At 38.7% G+C, this 13,454-nt stretch overlaps 1 protein-coding gene across 1 annotated transcript; it reads right to left on the minus strand.

Annotated features, from left to right (window-relative positions):
• Positions 1-11,582: 11,582 nt before the first annotated feature.
• On the minus strand, positions 11,583-12,680 carry LOC147623334 (uncharacterized). Its single transcript, XM_086821842.1, has one exon. The coding sequence runs from the start codon at positions 12,663-12,665 to the stop codon at positions 11,655-11,657; it is 1,011 nt and encodes a 336-aa protein (XP_086677968.1). The 5' UTR covers positions 12,666-12,680; the 3' UTR covers positions 11,583-11,654.
• Between the last annotated feature and the right edge of the window lie 774 nt (positions 12,681-13,454).

A 13,454-nucleotide genomic window follows, 5' to 3' on the forward strand; every position in this document is an offset into this window, starting at 1 on the left:
GTACTAATTATGTTTTAGTGGGAAAACGCGATATGGACCTATTTTCCATCAAATGTTACGAAATCGCGTTTTCTGGCAAAACTCTTCCTTTGACATGCTATCTTGTGGAGAAGGCGGATTCCGATCTATTCCATATCTTACTTGATTCTAATGACATATTGAATTTCCTGTTCTCCTCTTCCATTTTTTGTTCCATGATAGTTCCTATTATTGTACCTATTTATGAGTGGAAACTTACCTTATGGATGTCATCTTTAACACTAGTTTTGTAATTGGACACTAAACACTTTAGTGTCCTGTTTCTCACCAAAACTTTGGAATTTTTTGGGGAACCTAGAAACAACATTTCTACACCTTGTTTCAACCATAGGTTGGTTAAAAATCAAAAAATAAAGGGGATTTTTCATGATATCAAAACACAAGCTATATTAGAAATTTGACAAAAAAACTCTAACTTGAAATTTTCATTGAAATTTGAAGCTATTTTGTCAAAAATCCCATAAAATGCCTATAACTTCTTGAATAAATCATGTTTTTCATGTTTGTAAAAGTCAATTGGTAGAACTTGGGGTTTTAAAACAACACAATCTCCTTTAGGTCCTAGTTCCTAATCTACTTGTGAACTATAACAAAAATCTCATACTTACCAAGATGCTGAAAAAGAGGAAAATTTTGGCCTTCCAAAGGTACTTGAACCATAAAACTAGGGTTATGTTAGTGCAAATTGGCAATCGGAAATGATTATATAGTTCAAAACCAAGTTAATACATATTTTTTGGGGTCCCAAGCTCAAGTAAATCTTGCTACTTGAGCGCTATCTTAGTTTTTCAATCGTGCTACATTTTTCAAAATTTCTAAATTCTCTCTCAACAACCATGAAACAAAGGTTTTAGGTGCCCAAATTATGTTTGTACAATGTACCTTAGCGGAATTATTCTATACAAACAAAATGTTGCAAGTTTAGTAAGGAATGTAATGCGTATGACTCAAGAATCTAAATCCAAAATTTTTGTTGTGTGCAGTTTTGACATTTTGAAACAATTAATATTTGTAGCTTACTAAGGGGCTTTTACATATAACTTTAAGATCTCAATGGATAGACTAAGCATTGTATCACCTTAAAAAACTTGCAAACACATGAAAACCATGTATTGGTTTGGATACAAATGGATGCTAAAAAGTGGTGTATCAAACACACACAACTTCCTACTATTTTAGACACTCTCAATTGAAAACCATGTATTGGTTTGGATACAAATGGATGCTAAAAAGTGGTGTATCAAACACACACAACTTCCTACTATTTTAGACACTCTCAATTGAACTTTATTTCATGTGAAACTTGGCAAAATCTTTGATACAAATATGAAATAATTACTTGGAATTTTTCACGGGGCTTAGTGATTTTTTTCTCTAAGCTTATAAGGCGGTTTTCTCAAAATTGAGTTGCAGTCTCATGCAAGTCCTATTTATGGGTGTAATTCCTTATCGTGCCAGCATCCAAATTGCAAGGTTACATTTTTTAAAGACACACTTTGTCACATATTCAAACTCCTCAAGAGGGATTTTGAATATGTCTTTCCTAGCGCAGTAGCATTTTATTTGCATCGTCCGAAAAGGGACACTTAATTGTCCTTTTTTGGTACCAAACTAGTGTTAAAGTTAATTAAATATTTTGCTTATTACTCTTTCAGTTCTGATGGCAAGAACAAATGATGAGGTGAAGATAGAAGAGGTCACACAACTATGAGACTAGAGGGAAGTTAGCCTATGAGGATTTAATGAAACAACAAGTGGAGGATTCATCTTCGGACCTAGAGTCAGAAACACTTATTAAGGAGTTGAAGATATAGGAGAGGCTTCTGGAATCGGGGCCCAAAATTAAAATAAAATTAGAGACCACTGATTTTGATATGGCTGATTTGGAGTTCAGGCTCACTAGAGATTGTATAAAAGCTCTTTCCCAGAGGAAGTCGTACCTGATAGATACTCTCATCCTGGCTACTCTCTAGTACGTGTTTTCCAAGATTAATTTTTCTACAAAAGTATCAATCCTTTTGAATATCAAACTGAGTCTTTGTCTTTTCTTGTGCAGCATGTTCAAGATTCTGGCATCTTTCTTTGTCAAAAGAAGTATACTTTAAGGTTGCTTGAGAAATATGGCATGCATGATTGTGCATCACTCACTTGTCCCATGGATCCTAATTCAAAATTATCCAAAGATGATGATTCTCCTGAGGTTGATTCTACAGAGTATCGCCAACTTATTGGTTCTCTACTTTATTTGGTTAACACTCCGCTAGATCTCTCCTATGGTATGAGTATTCTCAGCCAATTCGCTTCACAGCCTCGTCGATCTCATTGGCAGGCAGCTTTGAGGGTTCTTCGATATCTTCATGGAACTCTTGAGTATGGCATTTCTTATGCAGGTGGAGATACACTTATTGGTTACTCAGATTCTGATTGGGCAGGGTGTATTGATACTAGGTGTTCCATGTCAAGCTATTGTTTTATGCTTGGTAAAGGACTTTTTTCTTGGAAATGTCAAAAGCAACGAATTACTTCTTTTTCATCGACCGAAGCAGAGTACAAGTCATATCTTGATGCCGCTTTTGAAGCACTTTGGCTTCAGCAAATTCTGAATCACCTTGGATGTTCATCTACTCCGACACTCATCTACTTAGATTCACAGAGTGCTATTGCTTTAGCCAAAAATCCAGTTATTCGAGGACGATCCAAACACATTGATGTTCATTTTCATTTTGTTCGTGATTGGATTTCTGAAGGTCGCATTCAACTTGAGTATTGTCCTACCAAAGATAATGTTGCTGATTTGTTTACTAAGCCTCTTCCTCGATCTACCTTGGATTATCTTCTTCAGCGCGTTGGCATTGGTCCTCCCATCTGGACCTGAAGAGGAGGTGTTGGATAGGTGTCATCTCCAGATGGTGTCACACTAGTGGCACACTCTTTAGCCTCTAGGCATTTTTGGGATTTATAGCATTCATTTCCATTTTTTCCTATTTACACACATTTTTGGGTGGAGGCACTTTCCTATATATATGAGGCATTGTAGTTCATTTCTAATCAAGTTGGCTAGTGGTTCATTGATGAGTTCTTGAGTACATTGTCTCTTCTCTCATCTCTTCTTTCTCACATTTTTTGTAGATTTTCTACGTTACGTTGGCCTTCTCCTGATTGGTTGCGAGACATTTTCTCCAAACCCTAAAAGGCCCCAAAATGAGCTCCGAATTCTTCTAATGAGAACATAATTCCACAACAAATCAAGGTGAGGACAATAATAAAGCAAGCAACCAAGTGTAGGCTAGCCAGATCCATGCCAACAATGCTAATTGCTGAGGATGCCAGCATAAGTAACCGCAAGCAACCAAGTGTATGCTAGCCAAATCCACATGAGCAATGCTAATTGCCACGATGTCAGCATAAGTAACCGCATGAAGGATAGCTGTCACAACATCATTAAAATTCTACATGCAATGGTAAGAGGGGGAGGCGGCCAGCAAACTTTAATGCCTTTATGCTAGGATGGCGGGGATGTTACGAATTAGGAGTCAAATCACATTGAGAAGTGGGAAGTCAAAAATGATAATGCCCCAAGAAAGGAAGGAAAAAAAAGCATCATAAAAAAGAGAACAAGGAGTCAAAACAAGCACACTCTCAACTCGCTTTCTTGCTCATAGCTTTCTCACCAATTCGTAATGCTCTCTTAGAATACAAAGCCATGCCAAAGGTCAGCAAGAATATAAGGCCAAATAAGAGGCCAGACATAAGCCTCTACATGCCTATGATGATTCTTGACATGTGGAAGAAAGAACACCAGGAGTGGGCAAGGAAGTGCATCTTTGAAAAGCTGCTCGATCGCCCCTGAGAGGAACTTCAGGACCCCGAGGATGGGGGCAAACACATAAACCAATTTCTTGAAACAAAAATTGTGCATGTGGAGGGAAAGGAACCCATACAGATCTCAGAGGTGGCGATGCATCCACGCACTAGGGTTGCTGATGGACGGAGCACTGGACACAAGCATGAAGCCCAGAGTGGAGGAGGAGGAGATTACCAAAAATAGGAAACATGAATCCAGTTAAGGATGTGGCAGATGAGACCCAGCGAGAATAGTTTTTCTTCTTCTTACATAATGTAATGTTCATGGGGAAGCCATAAGTTATGTCAAACAAAAACTAAAAGCCTCTTAGAGCACCAGAAGTAGGAGAAAAAATGAACTGGGCTACCATATACAAGGAGAATTTAGCAAAGTGAGTAGCCACATGGGCCAAGGAAAAACAACCAATGGTGGTGCATGCATGCACACCTAAGAGCCATTGCATAGGCTGCCAGGTCTGTGGATCTCAGGTCTGGAGAATCCTATGCAGGTTGACCACACCGCAAAGTTGGAGGATCCTCAAAACCCACCAGGGTGACCTTTAGCTCCTTTGAAGATGACCGCGAAGCTGGAGGATCCTCAAAACCCACCAGGGTGACCTTTAGCTCCTTTGAAGATGATGTGGATGATGAAGAAGAGTGGAAAAAAATCACCTAGAGGGCTAGGAAGAAGAGAAATTATAGAGTAGATGAAGAGATGTTGCCTGACCCGGACGAGATAAACAAATAGAAAGTAGAAGAATAAAGAAAAGACAACTGGAAGAGAGACAAAAGTAGGAAGCCATGGAAGAAGAAAAAGAGATTGAAGGAGGAGGAGAAGAGAGAAAAAGGAAAGAAGGGGAACAATAGAAAAAGAGAGAATAAGAATTTCAAAAGGGGAAGCTATCCGCTAGGGGATTAGCTGTCCATTTCACTGGAACTACAGCCTTGGGTAGCAGCTTTGGCATAGAAGATGTAGGAAGGAACAAGCCATAGCCCCAAGCTACTTGGAGAGCTGGAGGCACAAGTCCCTACCCAGCAACTACACCTACCAAGCAACTACACCTAAACAAAGGGCTGATGACCGTGGTGTAGAGTATCTTCTCTCATGTCATTGCTTTTATAGAGGAATATGAGTCAAAGGCCCAAAGCACCATCAATTAGATGTGCGCCCTGAATCAGCAAAACAACATGGATTGCTCACAAATGCTGCCAATAACAAAAGCTAGTAACCTAGAGAGAAAAGCACATGTAATGGCTCAGCATAACGTAGAAATGCAAAACAAGCTCACGCTGGCAAAAAAGGCCTTAGTCCACTTGAAAGAGCTTAGTAAAGGGAAGATCAAAACTCTCACCAGTGAGAAAAACATGCTCAAAGCTCAGGTGGACAGGCTTAGAGCAGAGTTATTGAAGTGCAAAAGCAAGCCAAGGTCTAGAGTGACGCCATCCAAGGGCTAAAAGAAGAAGAGCTGGAGAGCACAATAGAATTGGTGATCTCCTAGATAAAGGTCCAAGCCCCCAAGACTGAGTAAGAAAATGAGATCATGTGCCTTCTGCTCGATGCCAAAGCTGCCAATCATTAAAGTGAAAACCAGACTCAGCAAGGTCTAGGGCCAAGTCCTGGAATCCCTACTAAAAATTCAGGAGAACAGATGGCTTGCAAGGCTCAAAAGGTCATCCATGACTTAGATGAAGATCATGGCTTAGATGAAGATCATGACACAGACAAAGAGTAGTAGCAGTGCACCACCACCACCACCAACAACAACAACAACAACAACAACAACAACAACAACAACAACATTAGCACAACAACCTGTAGGCCAAGAGTCCCATAAACAAAGCACTTCCAAAAAGGACAAGCAAGTAGGAGATTAGGACCATAACCTAGTTCTAGCCCTAAAGGTCACTACTTGGAATGCAACTCACTGGGAGAAGGAGGCTAAAAATCTAGCAAAAATAAAGAAGGAATTACAAGATGCCACACCCGCCCAGGAGTATGTAGATATTTTGAGAGAAGCAATGCAAGATAGAGACAAGGCCGAGACATAGGTAGAAGAATACAAAGAAAAACTTGGGAGGAGCACAAAGTTTGAAATTAACACAATCAATGAGCTGAATGCGCTAGCATTAGAGAAGTAGCACTGTCTAGAAAATGAAGCTCAACTCAAAAGAGAAAGGCTCAGAGATTGGACAGAGTACAAGACAGCACTCTAGAAGAAAATAGAGGAGGCATGTCTAGTGGCGGAAAGGGTACGTCAAACCCAGAAAACCAGACTACAATGGAAGCTGGAGATGCATGAAACAAAAGAAGAGGCCACAAGGCTACAAGCAGAACTTGCAGCGGCGGTGGAGGCTGATGCTGAATTAGCCACTGACAACCCAAAGATGTTGTCGGCCGGTGGTGAAGGCTGATGCTGAATTAGCCACTGACAACCCAAAGATGTTGTCGGCCTGCCAGTGTGCCAAGGAAAGAGCACAGAGAACTACTAGTTGAGATTTGGAAGTTGTAGGATGCCAATCAATCTATAAACAAATAAAATGAGCCCCTAAAGGACAGGCTAGCAAACAATTCAGCAATCCCATGGGCCAACACAGATAATCCATTCTTTGAAGGCTCCCATGTAATGTTCTCAGATATCTTGAAGGCTAACAAAGAATTGCCAACATACTTTCAAAACGGAGATAGAATAAGGTCTATGCTGACCAGGAAACACCTTCCTCCAGAGCATTCATGCTCTCAATACTTGTTCTCTCAGACTCCAGAGGGAAGGAAGATGTTGCCACCAAGGATGCAATCACCAACTTAGCGCGTCAATGTCTGGAAATGGAGCACTGGAGATCTAGATGTGGAAAAGACACAAAGCCCACTTCAAGAACATCCGACAGAATACAAAGAAGCTGCACAAGTTGAGTGGAGGCCTATCCCCATAGTAGAAAAAGAAATTCTAAGGCAGACCCCACTTCAAGCGGTGGTAAGAATTTTTGAGCTATAGACTCTGCAGACAAACAACAGAGGTCTTGGGTGTTCATAAGAATATGCAACGAGACAGAAGAGAATACAAAAGCATGCCACCTACTTAGGTAATGTATACATTCCGGATTGTACTCCTCCAAAAATGTTCATAAAGTTTAAAGATAAATTTGTCAGGGGAACAGGCTCGGGAGCACAAGATCCAACACTGAGCGTTCTAGGTGATGCACCTAGTGGCTCAGTGGGTGACAGAGCACTCAGTCGGACCACCTCCCACATCGTGAGCACTACCTCGGTACTGCGTATGTGAAGGTGGTGGGCTGTAACCACTAGAATAGCCATTGCCAAGATCAAGAAGATAAAACTTAAAAGGATGGTTGATCACTACTGCAAGGTTGCAAGGCATGCACGAGTTGAAGATAAAACTTAAAAGGATGGTTGATCACTACTGCAAGGTTGCAAGGCATGCACGAGTTGAAGGTTGCAAGAGGTTTCATGCTACAAATAGCTCACACAGCTAGTAGTTGAGAGCGAGTAATGTGAAGTCTAACATGTTCGTAGATCTTAAGAAGTAGTAGCCTTTGTGTTGAGCAGTTTCTCTATAATGAGAAATGTTGTCATTCAATATGTCTCTATGTTACTCCCTACAATGTGTTGGATAAGAGTGCTGTGTCTTTGTTTTAATAAACATGTTGTGCACTAGAGAGAGTGTGATAGTTATTTAGTAGAGTGAGATCAGAGTGAGAGTGTGTGGAGTTCTAAAGAGGAGTGTCTAAGTGTCCCCATGACCACTGTAGAGTTGGTGTTCGAATCTAGAAGCTCTAGTGGTGGGGTGGCTAAACGCCTCCCACGGCATTGCCTAACTAGTATGTTACTTCAACCCACTATCTTGCCATTTCACCAAGAGGGAAATCGGCTAGAAACAGTGACTCATTCAAGGAGAACCAAAGTCCTTTAACCTGTAAAGACAACTTCTTCTTGTACACCTATGGCAACAATCTAGAAGGTGTTGGTGTTAATGACCTAAAGAACTGAACTGTCAAAGTACATGTCATAGCCTTTATCTACAATCAAAAACACTGAGAGAAGATTTCTAGAGAGCTTGGGAACATAAAGCACATCTCAAATGGAAGAAAGCTAGCCAAGAGAAGAGTTAAGTCCCACATTACCCACATAAGAGGCCTTAAGGTTGGAATCATCAGGTGGCACATTACCCATAGAAGAGGCCTCAAGGTTGGAAGAGTTGAGTGGCACATTAACCACAAAAGAGGCCTTAAGGTTGTAGGTTAAATATCATGCATAATGGAGAGGTTTGATTGGTGGGCTTCTTTGTAGAACCGCCTTTCTTCCTATGATAGTCAAGCTAAATATGACCTTTGTGACGATCCATAATAATAGCAAGTAAGATCCTTATGAGCATGATTTTTGGCAAGTTTAGAGTCAACTTTGTTGCTAGTGGAACCCTTAGACTACCATTTTCCTTTGCTCTTGGCCTAAAGAAGGGTCTCGCAACAAGCACCCTCCCTTGTTTTCTTCCTCGTAGCTCTATTATTAAGCATGCAAATCGAGAGAGTAGAGGGAAGACATAGTTGGCCGCCCCAGTTTTAACAATACCCCATAGCCCCGATGATACCAAAATAAAGTGTTCATCTACAAAGACTAATCAAGGTAGTTGGCCGTGTCTCCTTGGGGGGTGCTACCTAGAAACACTATGTATCACATGTGTTCAAGGGGTATTTAAAAAACCCCTTCCCTTTGAATTTCTCATGAAAAAAATGCCCCTTTTTCTTTATGGGCTCATGGGTTTTTTTTAAATCGATAAAAAACCTCTTCTATAAATGTATTTGAACTCATGTTGTATACTTACATATTTTTAGTTGAACCCCCTAAGGTCCCATCGAGGAAGGATTCCTTGGGAAACCAGGAAACACATGAAGAGATGATAGGTCAATGTAGAATCCACGAAATCCTCCTCTTAAATCTATAGCGAAAAGAATGTAAGTAGCTATCTCAGGGCTACCCACTCCTCCCTAGATATTAGGTGAGGTGAGGTGAAAGAAAGATATAGAATTGTACTCCTTCCAGAGATCAAGGTAGATGGGGGAAGATGGAAGCTGACTCGATGCAGCGATGAAGTAAGGGAGGGAGAGGCTAATGGAGCAAGTGCACAATGTTTTTAATGCTACCACTAGTTCAAGTTAGGGATAAAAAAATTTGTGTGAAATTGAAGGGAGGGAGGACTACAAAAAAAGAAAACACTTGATAATAGTCTTCATGTAGATTGTAGAAGCAAGGGCGTGAGAACCACAATGCTCTGATACAATGACAGAATGGTTGACAGTAGAAGTAAGAGGAAATAGAGGAGAGACTTGGAGCAGCCAACAATGATCCAACACTTGCGAAAAATGATAAATTAATTAAATGGCAAAAAGCATGTTCTTATATATAACACAAATAGCCAAGTTGGCTAATAGAAGAAACCCACGACTCGTGAAAATACCTATGATTGAGTAAAATACACCAGATAAATATGCTACGTAAATGCTATAATAAATGGGACAAATGATGGAGATGAACACAGTCTAACATTGAAGTACCTTATGGGTCAATTACAAGTTAACTAGTTTTTTTATCTTTTAACTCTATATTCTGTTTTAAAAATAAACAAGCACCTTTTGAAGTACTGAAGAAAAAATTGTAAAACTAGCATTTTGATTGTTTTGAAAATAGACAAACACACTTTTGAAGTACTACATCCTTGGCAATTATTAATAACCAACACCCAAGTGACTAAAACAAGTAGAGAGAGAGAGAGAGAGAGAGGTGTAGGTGTAGGTTACAAGGGAAAATGTAAGTGCTTTTTGCGAATAACCAACACCCAAGAGAGAGAGAGAGAGAGGTGTAGGTGTAGGTTACAAGGGAAAATGTAAGTGCTTTTTGCGAATATATGAAAGTAGGATCACCAAGAGAGACAAAACATTATTGTGTAATGATTACACTTCCTCATAAACTATTGCTACCATGGTTGCTAGTGGTGTGGTAGGGTAAAACATTAATGTATATGGCTGGCCATACACAAGACCTATGTACTAAAGCATTAAAATAGGGATTTATTTTCATGTCAAAGCACTTGATTTTTACACAAGGTATATCAAAAGGCTAGTTGCATAACTATCACTACCATTGTTGCTTGAGATGTATGTTTCCGTAGTTAAGACCTTTGTACTGAGAAGCATTAAGCTGGGATTTATTTTCATATAAAGGTACTTTATTTACACAAGGTATATCAAAAAACACTTTTTGTGATTATTTCAAGAAGTCATTAATCTCGTTAAAATGAAATGTTTTCCCTCTTGAAATTGTCTTTTAGGCGACTTTAGAAATTCCTTGAGAGGTTGTTTTACATTCTTTCCCATGTTGTAAGTTCTCCCCCACTCAAGGCAAGGGAAAGCAAGGGTTCATCTTTGAGGGGCCCTTCCTAGTTTGTTACCTAATGGCTTTCTTCATGGCTCAAGAGGCCCCTATTAGGGGGGATTCCATAGGCATAAGAAGGGGGAGGGGGGCTTGAAAACTAGATGATACAATCCATTATTTCATATTCTCAATTCTCACATCCACTCACAAAGTTCACCAGTTTGAGACCCTTATTTAACATGTGCATTCAAATGATATTTTATAAAACCCCTTATTTGTGAGTCGGGAATCCTTAAAATGATCATTCATCTCTTCTATACATTTCAATGATATTTTATGAAATCCCTTATTTGTGTCCGTGGAATCCTTAAAATGATCACTCATCTCTTTTATACAAATATATGTTTTTTTTTCCACCTATAGCTGTACACTGATGAACCCCTTATGTAAATTTTATTTCTTCAAGTTTTTATATAAATTTGAGCACTTATGCTTAGGCATGCATTTCCTTAGGTGAATCCCCCGATCCACATGCATTAATTGTAAATACTAGTCAAGTGTAATAAATGACCTTTTTTTAAGGGGTGTTTTATGTTGAAGACCGATAAAGATGCGTCCAAAATATCAAATCCATGTATGGTTTACATTTATGCTGAAAATTGAAGCCTTTCGAGGGCATCAAAGCCCTGCAAACCTTTATTAGAGAAAGCCTCTTAGAAAATAGGGTTGAAAAAAAAAATCAAATAAACATATATATGTTTTGAAGGTCAACCTAGTTTTTGACATTGAAACTGAAAGTTAAAGTAGGCCTTGCGGTTCTCGAGCTCTCGGGAGGTCTGGGGGCGATGGACCCAGTGTTCGAAAAAAACCAAAATCCTATATCTTTTTATACCTTTAATCTGAAAAATCAAAAGTACGTTCTTATATTGCCAAGTGTAAAAATTTTTCTCTAAAATTCTTGAAGGTTTTATAAGTTTTATTCAGAATTTTACACTTTAAAAAACTCTTGCGACAAAATAACTCGAGTATCAAGAGAATGTACTTAAAAACGACTTTAAAACACTCTCGCAACAAAATGATTGGTCACATCAATAGAATTTACTAAATTGTTGATTGCCAAATTCATGAGTAAAATGATATTTATCATTAAAGAAAATAGAATTTTGCTTTCACAAGAATATCATCCATGCTTGTGCATAAATGCACTACAAATATTGCATTGCGTCCTAAAAGCAGCTAAGACTAGTTGAAATTTTTTTACTCACAAGCTTCCAAATCCTTCATGCTCCTCCATCTCCTAATGAAAAGAAGATTGTATTATACGTTAGTACTTTGCTATGAAGGCATTAATAATGTATTTAATCTCTAGAGTTTTTAGAAATACCTTTTAGTCTTCATTTGTAAAAGCATGTCTTGTCGTAATGGCATCAAGCCTCCAAAGCTCTATTGCTGAGCTAAAGTCGAACTCTGACATTGGAGGACCTTCGATGGATACTCGCATTAAGGAAGTTGTACTCTTTGTCGTCAATCTATTCCTCAACTTTGATTTGATAATATTCTGTATACTAAAGCCACGCTCACAAATTGCAGTACTGGAGCATTGGACTAATGCAACTTGCGCTAGCTTTAGCAACCCTTCATACTTTTCTTGTAGAGTGATATTGTTACTTATGTAAGACCAAGTGTCCCGCAAATTCCACCCTTTCCAATCATTAGTGGCTTGAATCTTGAATGTAAGGTATTCTCTTCGAAGAGATATTGGATCTACAAATTTCTCCATTAACTCACCATTTGCAAGTTTGCTTTCTCCATAAAATGATATCAACCTGTCTAATTCATCAGCTCCAAAATTCTTAAGTAGCTTTCCAGGAGGATAGCAAGATGGAGAGAGTATTTTAAAACAAGCCAAGGTAGAGTTATCCACAAATCTCTCTTTCAAATCTTTAATAACACTTAATGTGAATGCTTTTTGAAAGCTAATAACCAATTCAATATCAGAGCCATCAGAAGAGCGAGATATCTTTTTGCTACGAAAATGGTCACCTTTTATTGAAGATCGTAAACCATGGAGAAAACCCTTCTCTGGTCCATAATCAGGAATAATAGGAAAACCCCTTGTATCTTCCTTTCTTGCATTCATGTCAATATCCGGTTCTGACACAAACTCTATTTCCAATGCACAAATCTCAGCACTCACAATGCCAGGAATACTAGTAATATCAACATATGACTTTTGAAATATTTTACTTAACTTTGTCAAATGTTGATATAGATCTGCTAAGAAATGTAATGCATAAATGAGTTCTAGAGAAGACAATTTGCTAAAGACTACGAGATTCTCACTCTCAAAGAACTCAAGAAGAGGCTCTAGTGAGTCACAAAACTTTGCTAAAACCATTTATCTACTCAACCATCTAATTGAATGAATTTTATCCAATTGAATTATTGAGCATTCAAATTCTTCTTGTAATTCTTTTAATTTCTCTTTGCGGATGACACTCTTTCTAAAAAGAGTTGCGACTTCATTAACTGTGGAATCAATAGCTTTTGCAAATGGAAACTTTTCTATGCTTTTAGATGCACAAAGATTTGTGCGATGAGCCACACAATGCATAGATGTCATGAAAGGACAAGACTCCTTTAATCTAGTAGACACCCCGGATCTCTTTCCTATCATTACGGATGCACCATCAGATCCAAATCCAACCAACTTTCTTAAGTCCAATCCATTTTCTAAGATCAATGTTATTAAAGAATTATACAAGCCCTCGGCAGTACGATCCCCAATAACATCTACAAGTCCAAAAAAAGATGTACGTGGACAATGATTCTCTAGATAAGATGCATATACTATCATGTGCTCATCGATAGATATATCTGTTGATTCATCTATCATGATCCCAAAACAAGGAGAATTTTTTAATCGTTCTACTATATTATGTGACAATGCTTTACCAATATATTGAACAAAAGTTGCACAACTCTTATCATTGTTGTACATATGTTCGGGTACATTGGGAGTTTTGCATTCTCGCAGAAACTCTAACGTTGGCACAAACTTGTTTAATGGGATATCATTTTTAGCAAGAAAATAGGCAGTACGAAATAGATTGGTAATCTCTTCCTCATGTGTTTCATTTTGTTTGCTCAATCCTACTTCAAGACTTCCTCTTGACATAGAACGAAT

This window comes from Cibotium barometz, chromosome 27 (genome assembly GCF_041138505.1).
Source record: "Cibotium barometz isolate CiBa-2024 chromosome 27, ASM4113850v1, whole genome shotgun sequence".
NCBI lineage: Eukaryota > Viridiplantae > Streptophyta > Polypodiopsida > Cyatheales > Cibotiaceae > Cibotium > Cibotium barometz.

Coding starts and splice junctions, on each gene's coding strand:
- LOC147623334 (XM_086821842.1), bottom strand. CDS start 12,665: ATGGTTTTAGCAAAGTTTTGTGACTCACTAGAGCCTCTTCTTGAGTTC.